The 25,286-nt window shown below is 37.9% G+C and overlaps 1 protein-coding gene across 1 annotated transcript; it reads right to left on the reverse strand.

The window, feature by feature from the left end:
- Positions 1–449: 449 nt before the first annotated feature.
- On the reverse strand, positions 450–25,021 carry knl1 (kinetochore scaffold 1). The gene is made up of 22 exons (XM_063010862.1): positions 24,975–25,021; positions 22,783–22,822; positions 22,112–22,171; positions 21,941–22,026; positions 21,798–21,850; positions 20,697–20,743; positions 16,930–19,755; positions 16,722–16,806; positions 16,530–16,597; positions 14,367–14,465; positions 14,164–14,279; positions 13,927–14,017; positions 13,634–13,750; positions 13,369–13,456; positions 12,424–12,547; positions 11,329–11,433; positions 10,686–10,786; positions 10,512–10,577; positions 10,281–10,390; positions 9,424–9,545; positions 3,686–3,811; positions 450–683 (listed from the first exon to the last, which is right to left on the reverse strand). Exons 1-22 carry the CDS (start codon positions 25,004–25,006, stop codon positions 587–589), a joined length of 4,659 nt encoding a protein of 1,552 aa, XP_062866932.1. The 5' UTR covers positions 25,007–25,021; the 3' UTR covers positions 450–586.
- Between the last annotated feature and the right edge of the window lie 265 nt (positions 25,022–25,286).

Here is a 25,286-nt window from a genome sequence, read left to right on the forward strand (position 1 = left end):
AATGCAGTGTCCACTCACTGTCCACTCTATTAGGCACTCCTACCTACTTGGTCCACCTTGTAGATGTGAAGTCGGAAACGATCGCTCATCTCTTGCTGCTGCTTGAGTTGGTCATCTTTGAGACCTTCATCAGTGGTCACAGGACGCTGCCCCTGGGGTGCTGTTGGCTGGATATTTTTGGTTGGTGGACTATTCTCAATCCAGCAGTTAGTGAGGTGTTTAAAAACTCCAGCAGTGCTGCTGTGTCCTATCCACTCATACCAGCACAGCACACACTAACACACCACCACCATGTCAGTGTCACTGCAGTGCTGAGAATGATCCACCACCCAAATAATATCTGCTCTGTGGGGGTCCTGACCACTGTAGAACAGCATGATAGGGGGCTAACAAAGCATGCAGAGAAACAGATGGATTACAGTCAGTAATTGTAGAACTACAAAGTGCTTCTATATGGTAAGTGGAGCTGATCAAATGGACAGTGAGTGTAGAAACAAGGGGTGGTTTTAATGTTATGGCTGATCAGTGTATATGAGCAACACGGGACCCATTTTGCAAACATAAACTAAAGACATTAAAGCATTTTTTAGCACAAAAGATCTGAATGAATCCTCCTGATGACTTTTGTCAGATATTTCTTGGCTGGTGTTACAGAGGATAAAATGTCTTCAATTTGGTCCACCCTGTTAAAAAAGATAAACAAATTAATCTTGTATAGTACACTGTTAGTCAATTTGATTGATTTTTCTTGAATCATTAAACAATTAACATTAAAAAGTATGAATACGTTTTTCTCTATGGTGTTTATATTTTTGACTATTATTTATTTATTGTTTGTGAAGGATAAACATTTATTTATTAGCATTAAAATGAAAAGGACTTCCACACAGGACACAATTGTCTATAATCACCACATAATGACTAATCCTTGCTAACGAGTATCTGTTCTTTTAACATTACACTTTAGAATAGTGTCACGTAGGGCTGGGCGGTAGGACCAAAGATTTGTATCACGGTATTTTTTAAGATTCTGACGGTTTCACGGTATGTTTTTTTTTTGTATGACTGGGACTTTTTATATGTCTGTGGCTGATTTTACTGTCATAAGTACAGAATATTAGAAGTTTTAATTTCACCATGTATATAATGAAGGGTTTGAGGACTATAAGCTTTGCCCCACAAAATGACACAATATATGATGGAATCAGTATGCATAAAACAGCAATAAATACAATTTTTATTGTTTATTTAATATTTAAGTATTGTACAATTACTCTTAGCTAGGGATGTAACGATGCACCACAAGACAGTTAAAAATCGATTTACATGTGTAACGATGCAAGTCGGTTTACATGTATAATGAATCGATATTTACTAGCAGAGGTCACTGGCGCTATTCACCTCGCCTGGTTGACGTGACTACAGGGTTGCCAAGTTCGGAATTTCCAGCCAAATTTATTTATGTTCATTTCTTTATTTGTATTATTCATTTTTTTATTTAATGTGGGATTTATTTCATTTCAGTTTTTTTATTTTACGCAAAAAGGGAAATGTGCAGCATTGTTTTGCATAGTTTGTACCTACCTCAAAAATAAAAGGGCATTCATTATTTAAATAAATAAAAGATAAGCACAAATAGAGAGAAATAATAAAAGGAAACTGTCATAATTTGTCTTGTATCGTGAATCACATCGCATCGTGGGTAGAGTGTATCGTTACATCCCTACTCTTAGCTCTCACTTTAAAGTGGACGACTTTAAACATCTCCGCTTCCAGTTCGCTTATAACATTGGTTTAGCGACTGACCTAAAGTATTTTCGCCCTGTAAGACAATTATTGCTGTAAAAGTTCCTTTCGTGACTGTCTATAGAGGAATATTATATGATTTGCTGCCTATTAAAGCTTACAGCTGTTTTATTAACTATCCTACAGTATGGTGGTATTTAAAAAATCCATACGGTATACCAAATGTACTGTCATACTGCCCCAGCCCTTTAAAATGTGTAATTAACAAGACAAATCCCAAATTTGGACCATAAGCACTGTGTTTAGAAAAAAAAACACTACAAAAGAAACTTGGAGCACAGACAGAGTCCTGATTTTCCTTGGAACAGCTGGTATTGGAATTTGTCAGCTGATGGAACTTATTGATGCATTTCATTGTACTCTAATCTGAGGGCAGAGATCCTGTACAGGTATACCATATGGAAAGATCCATACGGTATACCAAATGTACCATCATACCACCCAGCCCTTTAAAATGTGTAATTAAAAAGAGAAATCCCAAATTTGGACCATAAGCACTGTCTGTGCTCCAAGTTTCTTCTGTAGTGTTTTTTTCTAAACACAGAATCCTGATTTTCCTCGGAACAGCTGGTATTGAGATTTGTCAGCTGATGGAACTTATTGATGCATTTCATTGTACTGTAATCTGAGAGCAGAGATCCTGTGCAGTGGTGGTAACTCTTGGCCTGCCTTTCCTTTGGCAGGCCTCATTAGAACCTGTTCCATCATTGTGCTTAATTGTTTTTGCCACAGCGTTTGACACTTTTAAACATCACTTCTTTGAGATTGTTTGTTTGGATTTGAACACAATGTTTGATGCATATTTGTGTCAGTTTATGGCATGATCGGTATTATGTTTAAATCTGTTTAATGTATATTGTCTTTATATTTTTAGTCTATATAGTTGCAAGATAGGTTAAAACTGTTCTTGTGTTGTCTAGTGTAAGAATTTATTTTATGATTTCAGGCATGTGTACTTCTTGTCTGTTCTTTGTGTATTTGGGACACTTGTTTAAATAATGATGTTTAAAGTCTTCTATCGTTGCATAGCTGAGCTGTTCTAGCTGTGTTATGGACTACTACAACCAAATATAACCACACAAGGCTATTTAAGACTTGCCCTACCTAGTTGACCCAGCTGATTGGCATGAGGCATAAACCAGGACAGGCATTTCATGAACTTTTTTAAGCACACACCAGTACACCGTGAATCGCATCAGTATCGTGAATTTTGCCGCAAACAAAATTGGCCTCCAGTCTGCTAGGGTGGGAAATGACCGGATTAAACAGAAGGGTGGGGCTGCGTAAGGATCCTCGTTGCCCTGGGCACCTGCACAGCGGTGAAGGAGCGCAGACGTTGGGGTGTGGCTCTCCGTGTGCAAAGCCGGCCTCACGGGCAAATCCACCGAGGTGTGGGTGTGTACGAAGGGATCAGTAGACAGCGCAAACATCGGAGGGAGTGTGTGTCACCCCACTAGGGGTGATCGATTTGATTACGCTAAAGGGGGTTAAAAAAAAAATGCAATTCAAGTAAGAAATGCTTACACTTCTATGCTTTGTATGCTTTGTAAGACACCCCAACGTCTGCGCTCCTTCACCGCTGTGCAGGTGCCCAGGGCAACGAGGATCCTTACGCAGCCCCACCCCTCTGTTTAATCCGGTCATTGCCCACCCTAGCAGACTGGAGGCCAATTTTGTTTGCTGCAAAATTCACGATACTGATGCGATTCACGGTACTGGTGTGTGCCTGGTATTTTTATACTCACACTTGCTTTACCCCCACCACATTCAGCATGTTAAATTTTTTTAGAAGAATTTAACACATCAGACAATAAACAATACAATAAAAATTTTATGGCAACATTATTTTTTAAGAGAAAATGTATTAATAACTTCAAACCTTGTGTTGCCAATATGATTCTGGAATTTCTGTATTTGTACAGGCCCAAAGGGATAGTCTGCTTTAACAGCAAGGCTAAGATCAAACTTAGCAAATGCTCTTACACTGGAAAACGTAATGTCAACCCTGGGAAAGAGAAAAAAACATGTTTTCATATTTCTGTTTGTCATTGTAGAGGTATTTAAACCTTTTTTTCTTCTTCTTAAAGAATACAATACAAACAGCATGTAATAAAATAGCACTATTCTCACATAGTCACAATAACACAATCATCACCACATTTACTTATACAGAGTCTTTCACATGCTCAAGGATGCTTGAACCGAAGTACAACAAAAGGACAACATAGGTACAACACTCAAGTACATATGGAAGCATAAAGCAAGTACGTCTGTGCCAGAGAAAAAACAGAAGTCATCATGGGTAGGCTTGTGAAGAGTATTCCCCAATTACACTAAATGATCAAGCACTTATATTCTTCTGACATTTTTATATTTATACATACACTGATCAGCCATAACATTAAAACCACCTCCTTGTTTCTACACACATTGTCATATAGAAGCACTTTGTAGTTCTACAATTACTGACTGTAGTCCATCTGTTTCTCTGCATAATTTGTTAGCCCCCTTTCATGCTGTTCTTCAATGGTCAGGACTCTCCCAGGACCACCACAGAGAAGGTATTATTTGGGTGGTGGATCATTCTCAGCACCGCAGTGACACTGACATCATGGTGGTGTGTTAGTGTGTGTTGTGCTGGCATGAGTGGATCAGACACAGAAGCGCTGATGGAGTTTTATATATATATATATATATATATATATATATATACTGTATATATACAGTGTATCACAAAAGTAAGTACACCCCTCACATTTCTGCAAATATTTTATTATATCTTTTCATGGGACAACACTATAGACATGAAACTTGGATATAACTTAGAGTAGTCAGTATACAACTTGTATAGCAGTGTAGATTTACTGTCTTCTGAAAATAACTCAACACACAGCCATTAATGTCTAAATGGCTGGCAACATAAGTGAGTACACCCCACAGTGAACATGTCCAAATTGTGCCCAAAGTGTCAATATTTTGTGTGACCACCATTATTATCCAGCACTGCCTTAACCCTCTTGGGCATGGAATTCACCAGAGCTGCAGAGGTTGCTACTGGAATCCTCTTCCACTCCTCCATGATGACATCACGGAGCTGGTGGATGTTAGACACCTTGAACTCCTCCACCTTCCACTTGAGGATGCGCCACAGGTGCTCAATTGGGTTTAGTCCATCACCTTTACCTTCAGCTTCCTCAGCAAGGCAGTTGTCATCTTGGAGGTTGTGTTTGGGGTCGTTATCCTGTTGGAAAACTGCCATGAGGCCCAGTTTTCGAAGGGAGGGGATCATGCTCTGTTTCAGAATGTCACAGTACATGTTGAAATTCATGTTTCCCTCAATGAACTGCAGCTCCCCAGTGCCAGCAACACTCATGCAGCCCAAGACCATGATGCTACCACCACCATGCTTGACTGTAGGCAAGATACAGTTGTCTTGGTACTTCTCACCAGGGCGCCGCCACACATGCTGGACACCATCTGAGCCAAACAAGTTTATCTTGGTCTCGTCAGACCACAGGGCATTCCAGTAATCCATGTTCTTGGACTGCTTGTCTTCAGCAAACTGTTTGCGGGCTTTCTTGTGCGTCAGCTTCCTTCTGGGATGACGACCATGCAGACCGAGTTGATGCAGTGTGCGGCGTATTGTCTGAGCACTGACAGGCTGACCTCCCACGTCTTCAACCTCTGCAGCAATGCTGGCAGCACTCATGTGTCTATTTTTTAAAGCCAACCTCTGGATATGACGCCGAACACGTGGACTCAACTTCTTTGGTCGACCCTGGCGAAGCCTGTTCCGAGTGGAACCTGTCCTGGAAAACCGCTGTATGACCTTGGCCACCATGCTGTAGCTCAGTTTCAGGGTGTTAGCAATCTTCTTATAGCCCAGGCCAGCTTTGTGGAGAGCAACAATATTGTTGAATATCCAGTGGCCAGTATGAGAGAATTGTACCCAAAACACCAAATTTAACAGCCCTGCTCCCCATTTACACCTGGGACCTTGACACATGACACCAGGGAGGGACAACGACACATTTGGGCACAATTTGGACATGTTCACTGTGGGGTGTACTCACTTATGTTGCCAGCTATTTAGACATTAATGGCTGTGTGTTGAGTTATTTTCAGAAGACAGTAAATCTACACTGCTATTCAAGCTGTACACTGACTACTCTAAGTTATATCCAAGTTTCATGTCTATAGTGTTCTCCCATGAAAAGATATAATGAAATATTTGCAGAAATGTGAGGGGTGTACTCACTTTTGTGATACACTGTATATATTCCCCCCCCCCCCCCCCCCCCCCATTTTTATCCCCTAATCTAGTCGTGTCCAATTACCCTGATTGCATCCTCTATACTGATTCGACCCTTCACCGCTGACTGAGGACACCTCTCAACTGACTTGCGCCCCCTCCGGTACGCACAGTGCAGGTACTCCTCAGCCCTGTGCAGGCGCCATCAGTCAGCCAGCAGGGGCCGCAGTTGCACCAGTTATGAGGACCTATGATCAGACTTTCTTACCCTCTAACCCTGAACAACAGCCAATCGTTGTTCATACTGCCGCCCAGCCCAGTCGGAAAGGCAGAACCGAGATTCGATACGATGTATTCGAAACCCCAACTCTGGTGAGCTGCTGATGGAATTTTTAAACACCACACTGTCACTAATGGACTAAGAATAGTCCACTAACCAAAAATATCCAGCTAACAGCACAGTTATTTAAAAACTCCAGCAGCACTGCTGTGTCTGATACCTGCACAACACACACTAACAAACCACCACCATGTCAGTGTCACTGCAGTGCTGAGAATGATCCACCACCTAAATAATATGTTGATGCATGCTCAATAATCCAGGTACACAAATCCACAAAGTTGAATCAGTTCATCTGGACACAAGTTTGTTGTAGAGATACGTTTCGTCACTCAATCCGAATGACTTCTTCAGTCTGAGCTGGTGTTGAATACCCCAACCTTATATGCAGTTGATTTGCATAACGACCGATCACCGCCCATTGCATAACAATGGAACTGGTGATCAGGTCTATATGAAATTCACAATGACCATTAATTACAATGGCCATGTGTGTCTTTCACACATGATTGGGGTAACGCTCCAATGACGGCGTTGTATGATGGTGAGAGATGTACTCTCAGGCCCCCTCCCCGGTTCAGAGATGGTCGTTCCCTCTTCACGTAAATGGCCTCTTTCACTCCGCTGGCTCACTACACTACACTACACTCACCTGCAAGCCAGTGGCCACTCATTTAATGATGAAGATGTGCAGATCCTTGACAAGGAGAAACGCTGGTTTGAACGTGGAGTCAAAGAGGCCATTTACGTGAAGAGGGAACGACCATCTCTGAACCGGGGAGGTGATCGGTCGTTATGCAAATCAACTGCATATAAGGTTGGGGTATTCAACACCAGCTCAGACTGAAGAAGTCATTCGGATTGAGTGACGAAACGTATCTCTACAACAAACTTGTGTCCAGATGAACTGATTCAACTTTGTGGACACCTAAATAATACCTGCTCTGTGGTGGTCCTGACCATTGAAGAACAGAGTGAAAGCAGGCTAAAAAGTTATGTACTTTGGACTGTGGGAGGAAACCAGAGCACCCGGAGGAAACTCACGTGGACACGGGGAGAACATGCAAACTCCACACAGAAAGGACCTGGATCGCCCCACCTGGGGATCAAACCCAGGACCTCCTTGCTCACAAACCATGCCGCCCCCGTAAGGTTTGCAACCTCAGGGTACATGATGGGGCATTTTGATGTAGAAACTCTACCAGGTTGGGTGAGGAGTTAGGCAATGCAGAGCAATAAGAAGAATTGTGCTGAATGTGAAATGCAATAGGTGACCAGTGAAGATTGGGAGTGATGTGGTCAGTCCTCTTAAGAAGGCAGAGAATCCCAGCAGCGGCATTTCGTACATACTGTAACCTACTGAGGGTTATAATAGGGAGGCCACATATAAGGACATTACAGTAGTCTAACCATCACTACAGTCACCAATGCATGAACAAGTGTTTCTGCTACGCTGAGGGAGAACCAGAACCAAAATCTCTTCCCTATTGATGAGGTTTGCAGATCTTTTAAATCTGTATCTAAATGACAAAAATATAAAATAATTTACAATGTTTTTACTGACCAAATAAAATGTATTATGCAAATATAGTCACATGTTGAATACGATGCCTGTAACAAGGTCAAAATAAGGGATGTGGAGCAAATGAAGAATAAGAGGTTTATATAGAATTCGGGTGAAACATTTTACAGTAACATAATTGGTTATAAAAGGAGAATCCACCAAAAGCTTTGCGTGTCTGTGTAAGCAAATATGAATTGTGGCTCATCACGTTGTGCCAAACTTCATTAGAGATTCGTCAATCAGTTCTACTCCCAATCCTTGTGTTTTTTTTTAAACCTCAGCCCTGTGCCTAGGACCTTGTTTTGAACCATCCTGCCTTTTTCCAGCTCAATTGATGTCATCCTATGATTGCCAAGTGACATTCGAATGAGTTCATGGGTCCATGCCAATCAGTGGAGCCATAATCTTCCTCTGCTGGTCTTCGACTTATGCCAAATTCACCATACACAACTTTCAAAGTGTTCAGATCGCTGTACTGTTCACACTACACAGCTTGATCTTTTGTAATCAGGAGTCGTTGTGGTTTTTACACTACACGACTGATCGGCGATGGGGGTCGGACACTACACGATCTGTTATCAGGAGAAATTTTAATGATACCATGTCAAAAAATGCACGTCAACAAGAAGCGAGTGATCAAAGTCGTTTGTGCGCTGACATGTAGCGTAAAAACAAAGAGGAAAAATTAATGAATCTGGGTGAAGGAGTGGATTTGGCTATGTGACCAGCAGGGATTGTCTGTTCTGCAGAGAGAGTCGGAAGTCAAATAAATATTTATTGCAATACAACGTTGGTATTATGGTTTGGCGTGGATGATAAGTCACAAATACCGTAAAGCTTGTTTGTGTTCCGATTTATTCTGATAGAAACTATATTATGCCCCACACATTTATAACGCCCAACACACCGTATCTTGCGTTCACAACAATCACAACCTCATCGCAACACCTTTCACACTACATGATTTTGAGTCACTGACAGGTCCAGATATTTAGCATGCTAGATATTTTTCTTCAGTCGAGACGCTCGGATCGAGTCGTTGAACAGTTCACACACAGCAATTGAGAGCCGACTTGCCGGCGAGCAAAAATCATGGCAAAAACCGTGTAGTGATTTTGTATCTCCAATTCACCTCAATTGCATGTTTTTGGACTGTGGGAGGAAAGCCACACAGACACTGGGAGAACTTGCAAAATCCACACAGAAAGGACCCATCCTATCTGTGATTTGAACCCAGGACCTTCTTGCTGTGAGGCGACAGTACATAACAAGAAAACCAAAGCTGTCACTTTATGCTAAAATGATATTTCTCCACACTGTGAAATCTAATATGACAACCACAAGAAGGTCCACAGTTAAGTGTGATTGACATTCTCGTAATGTTTGCAAATCTGCTAAATTATGAAGACAAGTTCAAACTTTAGTTATGCAGAACAAAAGTTGCACAGGTATTTTACTTACATTGCATCCACGCAAGAAATCTGCAAGATTCCAAACTTTAGGCCTCCCCACTTTTTTAACTGATGTATTTCCTCGCCCAAAAGTCGAAGTCGGCCCACCACCAAGCTGACATCATGGAGCAACTATAGAGAAAGCAACATAAATGCACAGACTGAAGCTACAGCAAAAGTTCAATTCCTATGTTTTATTTCTACCGACTCATTTTAGTAGTCAGATAGGAAAATGGTAAACTGGTGTAAACAGGTAAACTTTTGCAGAAGAGCTTATCATGACATTTTAAAACATTGAGTTAATAAAAACATGACAAATTAAGAAAGTAGTTTTATTATTGCTGTGAAGGTGCATGACAAACACAGTCAGCTGTTTTTGTTAAGTGATGAATCAAACCAATAATCAATTAACTGTATCCCAGCATGCAACCTTATTCATAGACATAGCACCTTTTTTATTTATTTTTTTCTAGATTCCCTCCACCCCTCGATCTCCCAATATAGTCATTTCCAATTCCTAACTGAGAACAGTCTGCTGAATGCACAACCGCCAGTCTTTTTAAGGACAGCAAATCTCTGACACATCCAATCTGCAACCACTTCTTATCACCTGACCGTGTTAGGTTCTCACACAGAGCTGTATGGCTAAGCTCCATGTGACTCTAAATCCTCCCCAATCGTGTGTGTTGGTGCCCTGACCATTCCCGGAGGTTGCATAATTAAGTGGCAGAACGAACAGAACTTGCAAGTTGTGTGCTAGACCACTACTCTAGCCAAGCATATACATTTTGTTTTATTTTTTTGATTGAGGCTATTTTTTAAACATAACAAACAAAAGTGAAACAAAAAATGTCATTAAACCATTACCAGTGGTATGTGTTGAGTCGTTGGGTATTCCAGACCCCACTTCTTTTGAGACTGGATGTAATTTGCAAGTAACTGATGAATCATGACCGCATGGGACTGTGAGCCTTCACCTTCACAAAAAGACAAACAAATCATTAAACAAATATTAAATTTAAATCAGCTGAATACAGTGGTGTGAGATGGTGTCCATTTATTTATTTTTCTTTCCGTTGAAATGTCAAAAATTCTTACCATTTAAAAGAAATTTAAATGATATCTCCACATCCTGTACCACATCTTCACGTACCAATTCTGCCTCTTACAGAATAAAAATATAATAGTGTTACAGCACTTTCAAATAATTTCTAATATTCTTAAAATGTTTGCCAGTAAGTCACTAAAGGATGGTCAAGTTTTTAGACGTACCAGGGACCTTTTTCGGTTTCACTTCCAGCCGCAGAGTGCCATGAAGAAAGGTAAAAACAATCCTATGATCATCTCGGTCACAGAAGCGCCACTCATTGAGACTGCAAAATAGAATATTTAAATGATAACATAATGCAGTAAATTGTTTGCTCATCCACACCACTCTCACGGTCACAAAAGCTTAAACCTTTCTATTCCTCACATTTTACTGACTGAAATGATTTCACTGAAAGGCTAAAATGGTTGGTCTCCAAACAAAATATGGACTACAAGCTATCATTTCAGAGGTGGGGGCTTTTTTTCACCCTACAGGGGTGGGGTCTCGCAGAGCACAGTATCTTGATTAGCCGTCCCCACTCAGGAGCCTTGACTGTTCAGCGGAGGTCGTAATTCCACAAAATGTGTTGAAAAGTTTTCACAGGGTATGATGACTTAACGGTCGTTAAAGTATTGAACAAGCCAGCATGAAATCTACTGCATAATGACCACAATGACTGTGTGCAGTGCAACTGTTTTGCTAATAATGTGATCAGTGTATGTTTTTTAACATCCATCATCTGTCTCATACCACAATTATTGATACTAGGCATGACAGGACACAATTAATATTGTACCATTGTGAGCTGTGTATGGAAACACCTACCTATTTATAGTTGTGATCTGATGTTCTAGTCCTCTGGTTTCATCTTGCAGTTTTACCTGTGTTTCCTCTAAAGTTTGTGCTTGAACTTCAAGCTTGCCAAAGTGTCTGGAACCAAGAGCATAGTTTCAGCATTCGGTACTGGATTTCTAAATCATTGTTTGAATTGTACAGGGAATGCGTTCTAACATCTGTACAGACTCTGTCCAACAATACATTTGTTAATAACATTTTAACAATTAAATAATAATTTATAGAAAGAAAAAATCCAAATATGCATACTTAATGTATTTATCCTCTACACCCTAGTTACAGTACTATATGGTTTAACAATGACAGCCAGGCAGTGAAAACCATGGTTGTGTATTTTTACCAAGATTTAAGTTTTGGCCCAGACTGCTTTGTTTGCTAAGCTTACAATTGGGGATGTTAATGATTAGCCAATTAACAACAACACAGGACAAAGAATAATTATTTAATTAATGCTGTTGGTTAAAAAGATCAGTTGAAATTTATCTTATAACAGCTGACGTTTTATTTGAACAGAGACTGAAAGCTATCAGGCTATCGCCAGCTGACTGTTTACATACTCTTTCAAAGAACAGGCACTGCAGCTCTAACCCGAACATAAAAAAAAAACTTTTTTAAAACACTGATGTGATTTAAATGATGGATGACAGACCTATAACACATTAAATTAACAAGCTGTCCAGTATAAGTGTACTTAATAAAGTCGCTTATCTATTTTTAATAAAAACCCATCTCTTTATTAAGCACTTAATCTGACATGTACTTACTAATGCTTTATTTCTTGCATTAAAAAACAGATTTGTATTCTTGAACTGTTGTCTACCTAAACTAGAATAAGGTAATGTTTACTATGGGAGCACTTCTGTGTTTCATGCACAGTGTGATGGCAAATAAAGCAGCACACCATGAATTTATATTGTAACAAAATAATCTATAGGTGTGTTTTATATGTCAGGCGAAAGGAAAAAATGTGTCTATTTTATGAAACATTTTACCAATCGATTATATGTTTGCATGTTTATTTGGCTTGTTTACTACTACTACTTCAGTGGGTGGAACAATACGTACTTCTCTGTCTGAGCAACTTCTGAATTTAGTGCATCAAGATCTTCTTGCTTTGCTTTTAAAACAGGCACGGTTTTGAGGAGGACCTGTTGATCTCTTACGACCATGCCATTCATCCCTTCCAGTTCTAGCAAACAAACATGCAAAATTTTTATTGCATTATTACATGAACAATACATTGTAATCCACCCCTAATGTTGTTTAATTCAAGTCAACTCAGGCAATATCTATACCTGAATGTAGAGCTGGGTGGTATGACGGTACATTCGGTACAGTATACCGTCATACCGTACCAGTTAATACAACAGCTGTAGGCTTCAATATTGTTTGCCACTAAAAAACACTATGGAGCGCTGTGCAGATTAGGTACAGCTCACTTGTTAACCAGGTAGGCTTTCTTGATATGGTGGGAAAAAAATAACCAAAAACAGCAAAGAAATGAGCTGTGTCGGCAGTTTACAAGTTTTTTTGTTCCGACAGAGATTAAAACACTATATACTGTACGGTTTGTCTGGGCATGGTTGTTGCAAAAAAAGCAAACGGTTAGCGACATTACTACCGGGGGGAAAGTACTTCAGTTTAATTGCTATACTGACATTATACCAACAACACCGAATCAAGCTGGAAGCATAGATATATAAAGTCGGCCACTTTTCTACAATGGACCTGTGGTCAAGTTGGGCAATCAGTGGAGTCATACCTCAGTATAATGGTGCACTTCATCAGTAGTGACTGGGAGACTGCACATGTCATTTTACTTGTTAGAGGGAGAGCTAATGGTAATTGTGTAATACTTAAATATTATATTAATAATAAACATTGTACATATTGCAACACATTTTTTTGGTCATGCCGCCCAGCCCTACCTGAAATTATACGGCATGTAAAAGAAATTAGCTCCACAAATAAATCATAAATAATGCATGAAAGCACAAGATTCTCCCATACCAGACTCCAGCTCATTTACACATCCATCTAGTTCTTTCAGCATCTCATTTGTCTCCTTGATTTTACACATCAAGTTGTGTTTAGCATCCTGAAATGCACAAAAATGTTTTGCTGTGTTACATTAAAGACATAAAGACTTGCCTACATGAAACACTGTGATTTATAATTGTGATTTAAAACACTGTGTGTTTTGTCATTTAAAAATCACCTTAATGAACGTCATTATAGTTGGGGTAATACATATAACAAAAAATACATGGCTTACCTGTGTTGTTTTTAAGAGCTCAGAATACAGTTCTTTCTTTATTTCATTGGAAAATGCCTTGCTTTTCTTCCGGTAAAAAACTCTTTGTTCCTTTAACCTGGTACCAAATCTCTGCAGCTGTAATATTTTAAAAAATTTTAATATTTTATTCAATGGAATATGATTATTACTGTTATTATTAAGTACATAAATTAGTGACGACAAATATTTTAATGTTTTGCCCATTGGCATCAAAAACCCACTCAATAATCATACATTTTAATTACTAAAGTGTTTTGTTAGCAAATCCTCACCTGAACTTTCGAAAATGCACACACACTCTGCAGCAATGCTTCGTTGGTGTTTTTCAGTGGTTTGTCTTGCTCAGCCATTTGAGATTTAAATCTGATTCGTAAAACACAGTATAGCAACACATGCATGTATTACAAATCATTTTTGGAGTTAACAGACATGGGATTTAAAATCCGGTTTAATTGCATTAAAAAGATTTGTTTACATGTTGCACACACTTTCTGTACAGAATTACATACCCTTCAGCCATCTTTGTTAGCTTTTGGCAATCTTTTTCATAGACTCTCTGCTTTGGACGGTATATGTATTTGTCCTTAAGCGAGTCCTCCATTGTGTGAGTTTTGGCAGCTCTAAACTGTATAAGATAAATAATGGATTTAAAAAATGACAAAAGAACAGAACCATAACAGAGAAAACACTGGGTAATTTACAGACAACTTACATTGTCAGGAACCGCGCTGGGTCTTGATTTGTGGATTACAGATTTGACACCAAAGTGGTTTAGTAGGTCGTTAACAGTAATGCTTCCATCTTCAAGTTTCTTTAGGGGAAAAAACAAACAAAACACAAGTAAGACAACAGTGTCTCTAAGAGTTTGGGTCAGAAGTTAATTTGGCCTCTTTCATCCACTTTATTATCACAGTCCTACAGCATAACCTCACTATGCCACCAGCTGTAGCTAACAGACAGATTATCTTTTTAAAGGACTTTAAGAAACATTTGCTGCGACACTGGTGTGGAATGTTCTGCCTTCTTGTTCTGCACTAAAACTGAACATGCCAATGATCCCAAGCACACTTATAAATCAACCAATGCTTGGTTTAGAAAACAGTCCCGGAGCAGCCTTTTCAGTCTCCTGATTTAAATCCTATAAAAAAATTGATAGCTTTCCTGCTCCTTTTATTTATTTATTTTTAATAGCATCAAACCTCAATGAGCTGGAAGCTTTCGCATGGTATGGATGAGTAAAGGTTCCACAAGAAAGGTGTCAAAAGCTTGCTAGCAATTAACAAAATCGCATTTTAGAAATTACCAGGCAAAACAATATTAATTTTCTGTTCACTGAGATTTCTTGTCGTATGTTTTCATTTAATCCTATAAACATCACTATAATACCTTTCTAATTACAACTAAATAATCAGCTTTTATTGTATTAACACCTGCTTTTGAATTTACACATGTGTGAATCTAATGATTTCTTATTAAGCCATACTTTGATCAATTAAACATACTGTATCATATATTAAATGAACCAGAAGAATCCAGTCAGTCACATGGGTCATGACAATCTGAAATCAATCTGGATTTAAATTAGACCACTAATTGCATGTTTCTCTTATGTGAAATGTTACAATACTGTACTTACTTACACTGATCAGGCATAACATTATGACCACCTTATTGTTTTTACACTCACTGTCCATTTTATAAGCTCCACTTACCATATAGAAGCACTTTGTAGTTCTACAATTACTGACTGTAATCCATCTGTTTCTCTACATACTTTTTTAGCCTGCTTTCACCCTGTTCTTCAATGGTCAGGACCCCCACAGGACCACAGAGCAGGTATTATATAGGTGGTGGATCATTCTCAGCACTGCGGTGACACTGACATGGTGGTGGTGTGTTAGTGTGTGTTGTGCTGGTATGAGTGAATCAGACACAGCAGCACTGCTGGAGTTTTTAAATACCATGTCCACTTACTGTCCACTCTATTGGACACTCCTACCTAGTTGATCCACCTTGTAGATGTAAAGTCAAAAACGATCGCTCATCTATTGCTGCTGTTCGAGTTGGTCTTTTTCTAGACCTTCATCAGTGGTCACAGGACGCTGCCCATGGGGCGCTGTTGGCCGGATATATTTTTGGTTGGTGGACTATTCTCAGTCCAGCAGGGACAGTGAGGTGTTTAACACACACTAACACACCACCACCATGTCAGTGTCACTGCAGTGCTGAGAATGATCCACCACCCAAATAATACCTACTCTGTAGTGGTCCTGACCATTGAAGAACAGCATGAAAGAGGGCTGACAAAGCATGCAGAGAAACAGATGAACTACAGTCATTAATTGTAGAACTACAAAGTGCTCCTATATGGTAAGTGGAGCTGATAAAATGGACAGTAGTGTAGAAACAAGGAGGTGGTTCTAATGTTATGGCTGATCAGTGTATATCTACACCTAATCTTCAAATAATTATTCTTGTAATTGTAGACAGTAATATACAATATAATATACAATTACTTCCAGTCTATTTTCAGTCCAATTGTAAAACATTTAAACAGGTTACTTTTCCAAAACAGGCAAGATACCAACAATCACCTATACTTCACTGAAAGATAAACACCACTAATCCCAGTCCAATCCACAGATTGTTACATCTATAACAAACACATGGAATGATTTAACCCAATCCTAATACTTGAAAGTTAACCTAAGCCTACAGGAGGTTTCAGTAATGGCTGTACATCACACAGAATTATCAATTTGTCTAATGTGCTTCACAATCATCAAAAGCAGACTGCTTTTATTCTATCATAACAAATGCTAATTCCCCTCACACACGAGTTGTAGTAAAAACAGTTTTAAGTGCATTGAGATACCTCAAAGAAATCAAGTTCATGATCCAACGTTGCCTCAACCTGGGAGTCAAGCTGAGAGCTTCTTAGGGCTTTGAAACAAAGAGAACAGTAAGCTTTTTGTCAGAAATGTACACAGATACGTATATTAGAATAAATGTATTCAAAGAACTGTAACTGATACTACTATAGTATAGGTTAATCAGTAATATTTACTTGATTCAGAGATTCCTTCACATTTTGTAGTGTTGGAATTGCTGCTGGAGTCATATGTATCTTTAGTTGTAATGCCTGGTTCATTCTGAAATACAGAAACAATACAGTAGAATGCAATAGAGTCTCGTAACAATGACCGAATAAATAAAAATATTACACAGTAAAGAGACACAAATAGACAAAATGAATGTATCAGAATTAAGCTTACCAATGTTGGACTGCTTTCATTCTGGCTTGCATATTTTTCTTCAAGTAGCATTTCCTCATACTGGCTTGAAATCACGCTGGACACATTGTCGTCATGTTTAAGAACATTTTCATCAGTAGGGACCACAGTGAATGGCTCGTGCTCATCTATCTTACTGCTCAAATAGCTGACAGCAGTTCCAGAGAAATCCTCTTCAGGAAGCACCTCATTGTCGAGAAAGTCACTTTCATAGCTCCCTGTTTCTTTAGCAGAATCCACATGTGTTTTTTCGTTCTTTGAATGGATGTCTTCAAAGCCATCAGTGCTTTTATGTTCGGTCTGATTCGGGCTTGTCGATCTGGCATGGCGACGGAGTTTTGGCATGATGCCACCAAGTGAGAGCCTTGCTACAAGAGAACTCTTCTTGAGGTTGAACTGTGTGGTGCCCTCTTTCTGCGCAAAGTTCAGTTTATTTTTAAAAGTGTTAGCTTCCCTAAAAGACTGCACAACATTGTCTTTTTTTGTGGTATCAACTGGTGATATGACTGTAAAGCTGGCAATAGGTGTTGTAACACTTCCTGCCACCAATCCATTTGGCTCACCAATAGATTGGGCAATATTCTGAAGTTTTAGTTGTATATCAGCAAGGCTCCTCCGTCTGGAGTTTGGTCGCTCTTTTTTCATATCAACGTCTGGATCGATTGCAAATCCTTTGTTTTCGACTGATGTTGCAGCTTTGGCGCCCATAGGCAATGCGCCATCCACCTTTTTAAATGTATAAGTGTCAGTGCTACTAGACAGAGTCTCTGCACTTTTCGTACTTTCATTAAAGGCAACACTGCACTGTTCTTCAATGTGCTGCGTTAAAGCTCTAGTGATCTCCATACTACAGTCTTCAATGGGCTGTGTGAGAGCTCTAGTCATCTCCATATTACAGTCTTCATCAAAGACATCATCTCTGCAAGTCAAATTAAGTGATGAGCTTTCATTCTTGTTACTGAGACTCAAGGTTTGACTGTTTTTAGGGTCAGCTAGAACCGTCTGGCCTTTGATCAGGTCTATGCCAGTTATGTGTGACATTGCTTCTTTGTGGTTGCCTGTGTGACTTAAAGCATCCATCTCCATTTCTGAAACTGGAGACTTGCAGTATACAGTTTTTGGCACGAACGCCGTTACTGGTTTTACACCAATTACTCTGGAAGTCTCCATTTTATCAGACATGACTGGTCTTGAAGATGACACACGGGCTAAACTTTGCATCATGTTTAAAGCATCAATGGTGACAGTCCTGCATCCTGTGAGATCCATGTCAGCATGTGCACTTAGCATGTCAGAAGCACTGATGTGATCTAATTTTACAGAGTCAGGCAGACCATGGGGTTCAAGCATCTGCACTGAAGGTACAGATCTCTCTGTTAACCTTCTCTCAGAGAATGAGCACCTTTTCGGTGCTTTATAGCCAGTAAAATCAAGACTTTTCGCTGATTTGCCAAACTGATTGTACTCCCCACAGCCTTTGGTCTCAAGCAGAACTGTCTGACATTGTGTCATTTCCATATCGTCAACCACGTCGTCATAATTACTTTCATTACTTTTGACCTGATGGGCCATTTCGACTTCTAGAGAGACCGCTGGCTCTACCATGAAAGACGCACGTTTTCTTAAAGGCATTTTGTTAGTTGGCAAAATATTTTCCGAGTCTATTGCGACTGTATTGCATCCTGTCAAATCCATGTCATCTGGAGTAGGAGACATAACCAGAGTTGAGGCTTGGCAGGTCAACTCCATGAAGTCACTCTGTTCGTTGTACAACACAGTGTCCATTAAAGGTCTCTCATTTCTTGTTGCTCTTGTTTCTTTAAGGCCTTCATTCGTCTTTACTCTGCTTGAATCATCAGTTGAGGAAGATGCTGCTACAAATGACTTGCGAAAAGGTTCTCCTCCATACTTTGTCTCAAGGACAACAGTTTGTGATTGTGTTATTTCCATATCATCGCAATCAGCCATGGGGGCAAAAGAAATGTCCCTTGTTGTGTTTTTTTCAGACAACTGCTTAATTTCAGACTGATTAAATGATGAAATTCTTCTTGCTTGGGTAGAAATGAACATAGCCTCATCTTTCCTCACTTTTTGCTCTTGTTCATGAATATATTCATCTAAAGCTTGTGTCATATCCATTCCACTGACGTCATTAGAGAAACACCTGGATCTTCTCTGATTTGCAGAAGACATGTTGTGATTTAAATTTTCCACATCTTTCATGTTGATAGTTGCAGTTTGACTACAAGTTAGGTCCATGTCATCTGAATCATTCACAAAAGACCGTGTATTCAATCCTGTGCTTCTGCGGTTTCTGCCTACTGTATGTGAAGCATGCTGAGTGAAGTCCATCCTATCAATAACAACAGTGTGACTCTTAGTGATGTCCATGGTCTGTTCATTACCAGGAACAACTTCTGAATTTCTAGCCTGCAGTACTTGTGGTTCTGGACAGTATATCGGCTTGAAGAAAGTTGGCAGGACATTTTCCTTGTCCATTTCACCTTGTATTTTTTTGGAAAAGGCTACAACTTTTTGTCCACTTGGCTTCGATAAACTACTAAGAAAGTCACTGAATTCTAAATGCACAGCATCTTTTTCAACGTTGTCAGAATTTTTACAAGGCATCAGGTTTGTGAAGTAATGCCCACCAGAGCTGGCAAACATATTAAAGGATGATTCTGCATTAATGACATCCTCCTTCTCTATTGAAATAGTGTGACTGTGAGTCATATCCATATAGCCAGTGTCTTCACCAAGCAACATAGTTCTGTCCACTAGATCATCTTGGAGAAATGAGTTTGGGTCCTGTTTGGGTTTAGAGAGTAAAATAGATCTTAATAAAGGAACAGAAAGCAGTAATTTTATTTAACAAAACTGATGACAAACATAAGCACACATTATTTGGTAAATTATATTATTTTATAAATAATTATATTTCTGATTATGTTTCTGATGGTGGGGGTTTGCCAGTCAAAGCACCCAAGAACCTAGTCAGGATAAATGGCATTGAGGACTTCATTAAGTACCAGAGATTTAAAATTAAATGGATGTGTGGTTGGATCTTCCAAAGTATACATTAAAATCCTAACAAAGGTAGTTCAAATTAATCACATATTCAAGCCAGTGCAACAACCTTTACAAACATCTGACCTAAAGTTCATTAAGAATTTGCATGGTGAAATCAAAAGGAGGGCAAGGCCTGTATTTTTCAATGCCATTATAGATTGTAGAAGACTCAAGACTGCTATAATGACAATATTTTAAAAAGCCCTACAAAGTACTTACTAAAGATTAACAATTAAAATGCTCTATCATCTAGCTCTATTTAATACAGATTAAAAAGAATTCAGCAAATCATTGCTGTCTGTAACTTTTCTGAAGAAAAGCTTAATTAGCATAGCACAGTGAGTTATTTTCTTAATTGTTTTATGTTTAGTGTAGTCTTTTTACTACTTTTTTTCGTTTTGGCATGCATGCAGAAACTAAAAGAGAAAGCAACCACAAACTTTAAACTTCTCAGGAGTTCTGAAGTCCTTTACTTGCTTAGTAAAAGATTATTGTGAAAAAGATTTCATTTGGTACAACTAATGCCTATCCTTTTGACATCCCTAACTGCCATTTCAAGAAAACATGACTTTTAACAGGTACATGTTTGCATTTAAGGGAATCCTTTTAGAACACTGACTTATTAGACACTGATATGATTAATTTAGGCAGGTATATAGACTTGGGAATTTTTTACTTACCTTTAGTTGATGGAACTGTGAAGATGGGTTTATCATGGGGTCCAAGCCTAAAATTACAGTTACGAAAGTCATGAGCAATCATGTAAACTAAAGAATGTGAATGAATCTGGCAGCACAACTTTAATCTAGACTTTTGCTTCCAGATCATCCAGCACCACATTCTTGGCCCAAATTTATTTGAACATTTACTTGTTCGAGAGACAGTGAAAATAGACTGTGGACACAAAATTACACTATACAGCCAGAAGTAAGATGACACCTGACCATGAACATCCTATTCTAAAACCATAGTCAGTGTTATTGAATTGCCTCTACACTCCCCTATAACATTTTGCACTTTTTTGGAAAGACAGTGTGAGGTCAGTAATCTCATGTTAGTGATGTCTGCTCACATCTTTAGCTTAGGAGACAAATTTGCTTTACTATGAATGAAAGCTAAAATATTAATGATACTATTATTATTATAAGCTGGATCCATACATACATCATGTAACAGATGTATTAATTTTTTAATCATAGTGGTTTTCTTGAATGACAAAAATGCAGTAAACAGCAATTATTGTTTTATACACTTCAATTGACTAAATATTTAAGTGTAAGTAATAAATAAGTAATATTTTCCCTAAAATTGCATTCTATGAGCAATTTCATATGAAAATGTTTCAGAAAAAGCCTCCAAACTTACAGGAAATTAAGTAAACATTGGTTTAAAAAGTGTTAAAAAAAAGTTAGTAAAAGCAAAGTTAGATAACGGTGAGTCAGCAAAATATGATTTAATCAAAAATAGAAATGCTTACAAAGACATTAATTTTAATTATTAGTACTTTTCACATGATAATACTTATTACTAATAAACTAAGATTTTTAATTGGAGATGTTACAAAGAAGTTACAGATGTATGTATTTTTGTTAATGTGGAACAATGAAGAAATCTACTATATCTACTATACTATTATCATGATGTATAAACACAGGCATTTATTTTGCATTTATTTTTCATTTATGTTCCATACAGTCTCAGCCAAAATATTTAATTTATAGATAATCTTACTATTATTTTTTTCTTTGGTAAAAAAAATAAAATAAAATAAATGCCCTTACCAGTATTCACGTTCTGAATAGGGGCCAGCACAGGAGATTCATTCTTGAGGTCTCTAAATAATAATAAAAAAAAACAGTGAATTAAGACTTTATACAACAGTTTAATGTCCAGTTATTAACAGAATTGTGTAAAGTCATCTTACTTTGAGAAGACACGAACGTTATTTGTCGCGGCAAAGCTGACTCTTCGTGAATTCCTGCGTTTCTCAATAGGTCTAGTTTCCTCCTGCTAAAAAGGAATAAGGTCAGGATTAATAAGCTTGAAAAAAGTACAAAGGTAGAACAGCTGATTTAACAAAATGAATCATAATCACCTGATTTTCATCCTGCTCAGCAGCGAACACTTTCATTGATGTCCGGGGGGCTTTAAGAATCTGTATAAGTCACAAACACAGTTAGGAAACATGGTCAGTTTCACTGTAGTTTCCAGAAATGTGGTTTGAATACAACACTAGAATTCAGACGCAAATGATCATTTCACCAGAATTTGTGAAGATAAGCTTAAATCTGCATGTAACTATAAAAGACTCATGGGTCATTATAACTTATGAGTGTTGTAATAGACATGTATGAACACAACATACAATTATTCATTTTCAGCAGACCGAGTTGTTAAGCATGGTCTCAACACACACATCTTCCAATTATGGAATATAATATTATACTACAGTATGTAACAGTCCAATATCCATTATAGTATAATTTAATACGTAATATGCAGTTATTTTAATGTATTTCTAAGATATATTGTATTTTCCTGGAAAAGATGTCACTAAACCACTGCCAGTATGGGACTTGAGCAAAGCCCTTAATCCTTAAATGCTTGGAACGCACTTGGTCACAATTGTAAGATGCTTCAGATAAAAATAAAATACTTATTCCAACAGAACTCCCAGATCAATATACTGTACATCATTAAGTAGAAATACAGGTCAGGAAAGGTTATTCTATTTAATTCTATTCCAAATTACTTTTAAATACATACCGATGAAATTCTTCTTTTCGCTGATCCATCTTGGTCAAACCTGCAAAAATAACAATCACATATTCTGGACAATTAAAGTAATTTAATTATTTAATTTAATTTAACAAGCAGCAGTATTGTAACGGAAATGTCATACAATAATCATACCTGAGCACTTGGTCTTTCATTTACATCAGACTTTGGGCTTTGTTATTTAATTGAGTTAACAGTTTACTGTAATTCTGGCTTCAAATGCTCAAAGAAATGTCACCACTGCACTTCTTTAGGAAAACATGCAACTTCTCCCAGAAGATTTGTAATTATAAATAATAATTTGTAACTATTAATAATTTGGTGATTTCATTTTATGATTTCTTTTTGCATAGGAACACAAGAAACAGAGGAAAAAAGTCAAATGTAAGATCAAACACACACAGAACTTCAAAAATAGCCTGGACAAAATTGGAAGGAATTTGTGTCATATGACGTTCCTTTAAGTTGTACTTTAAACTCATGAGTGGCAGGCACCTGGTATTGGCTATATAGAATTCACACTTGCAATTACAGATCAATTGCATGCAATCACAGACTATTTTTTTGTGTCTGTTATGTACCACTCTGAGCATGAATACAGAAAGAAGAGCATAGAATTATCCAAGAATGAGAGAACCAAATTTGTGCAAAAGCATGGACACCCTTAAGGCTACAAGTCCATCTCTAAAGTACTTGGTATGCTCTTGCAAGTTACTGTATATTGTGTTCAGCACAAAGTCCTATTATTAGAAGGATTTAAATACGTTTTAATTACTTTAAGTACAAAAAGTAATGAAGTTTTAATCAATTTTATTAGTGGATTTGTGCAGGATGTACAAATTGAACACAGTACTTAATGTGCACTTACAAAATCTATGACTATTGTTACTGCTTAACCATGAACTGTCTTTTCCTTTACAACAACATCCATCGGTACAGCTGTGGCATGACCGTCATTTTCAAACAAGAATAATAAGATGAGTAACAATAATTCCGATTTATGAATTTTCCAGATCAAAGGCGAATGAACACACATGGCACATTTTGTTTGTAAAAAATAAACAAACAAAAGGAATGGTAACATTAAATTGGTCACTCAGAATTTCTTTTGTGTAGATTTAAGACATCATAATAATTGTAACTAGGTTAATTTAAATAAAAGGTTGTGGGATTGTTTAAAGGGGTATGCTCATGCAAGCTACTGTATATTGTGTTCAGCACAAAGTCCTACAATTAGAAGGATTTAAATAAGTTTTAATTACTTTAAGTACAATAAGTATTAAAGTTTTAATCAATTTAATTAGTGGATCTGTGCAGGATGTACAAATTGAACATAGTATTTAATGTGCACTTACAAAATCTATGACTATCGTTTCTGCTCAACCATAAACTGTCTTTTCCTCAACAACAACATTCATCTGTACAGCTGTGGCATGACAGTCATTTTTAAACAAGAATAATAAGAATAGGGCAGTTGTAGCCTAGCGGTTAAGGTACTGGACTAGTAATCCAAAGGTCGCTGGTTCAAACCCCACCACTGCCAGGTTGCCACTGTTGGGCCCTTTAGCAAGGCCCTTAACCCTCAATTGCTTAGATAATATACTGTCACGGTACTGTAAGTCGCTTCGGATAAAAGTGTCTGCTAAATGCTGAAAATGTAAATGTAAACGTAATAAGATGAAGAAAAATTATCATGGGCACAAGACGGCCAGCCAGGGCATAACACCACATTCCCAAGCCATGTAAGGTCAGATGCTATAGCAACACCTGACATTCTGGGAATTATGATGGAAAATGTTCAAGTTAATTCTGATTTATTTCAATGTAAAATAATACAATGTGTTATTCAGGACATTTAGGGACGTGCACATAATACTGACCCAAATTTGCATATTAAGAATGTGGGGACACCAGATAACACCAGGGAACTAATAATTAAAATAAATATGATATCAACTTGACAACACAGCATATAATAAAATATATATGTAACAATAATTCCAAATAATACATTTTCCAGACACGGGGCAAATGAAGACACATGGTACATTTTAACAAAAAATAAACAAGCAAAAAGACCTTCAGAATTTCCTTCACAAATGTAACAGAAAATTTATTTTAATTCTAAAACGACTCATGTAATTGTTATTTATTTTATAATCTGAAATGACTTCACTTACCCAAATTTAAAGTCTTCTTCTTTATTCTCCATCACTGTACAATAACGTAAACCTACAAAAATAAAAATCTGCATAAAACAAATGACTAGTGAATAAACGTAAACTATTTCACTTTTGCAAAGATTAACACTTTAATAGCAGCTCACTAAACCTTTTATCTTCTCTTAAATGCGTTATTTTCGTTTAGCTCAGCAGCTCGTTGCAGTCACTCCCTGTTTACTTTAGCCTGGCTAGCTAACCAGTCAAAACACGGACTGAAATGTCATTAAAGCAACCAAATAAGCTGGTACCTCTGACATATTATCTTCATAT

Source organism: Trichomycterus rosablanca, chromosome 15 (genome assembly GCF_030014385.1).
Source record: "Trichomycterus rosablanca isolate fTriRos1 chromosome 15, fTriRos1.hap1, whole genome shotgun sequence".
Taxonomy (NCBI): domain Eukaryota; kingdom Metazoa; phylum Chordata; class Actinopteri; order Siluriformes; family Trichomycteridae; genus Trichomycterus; species Trichomycterus rosablanca.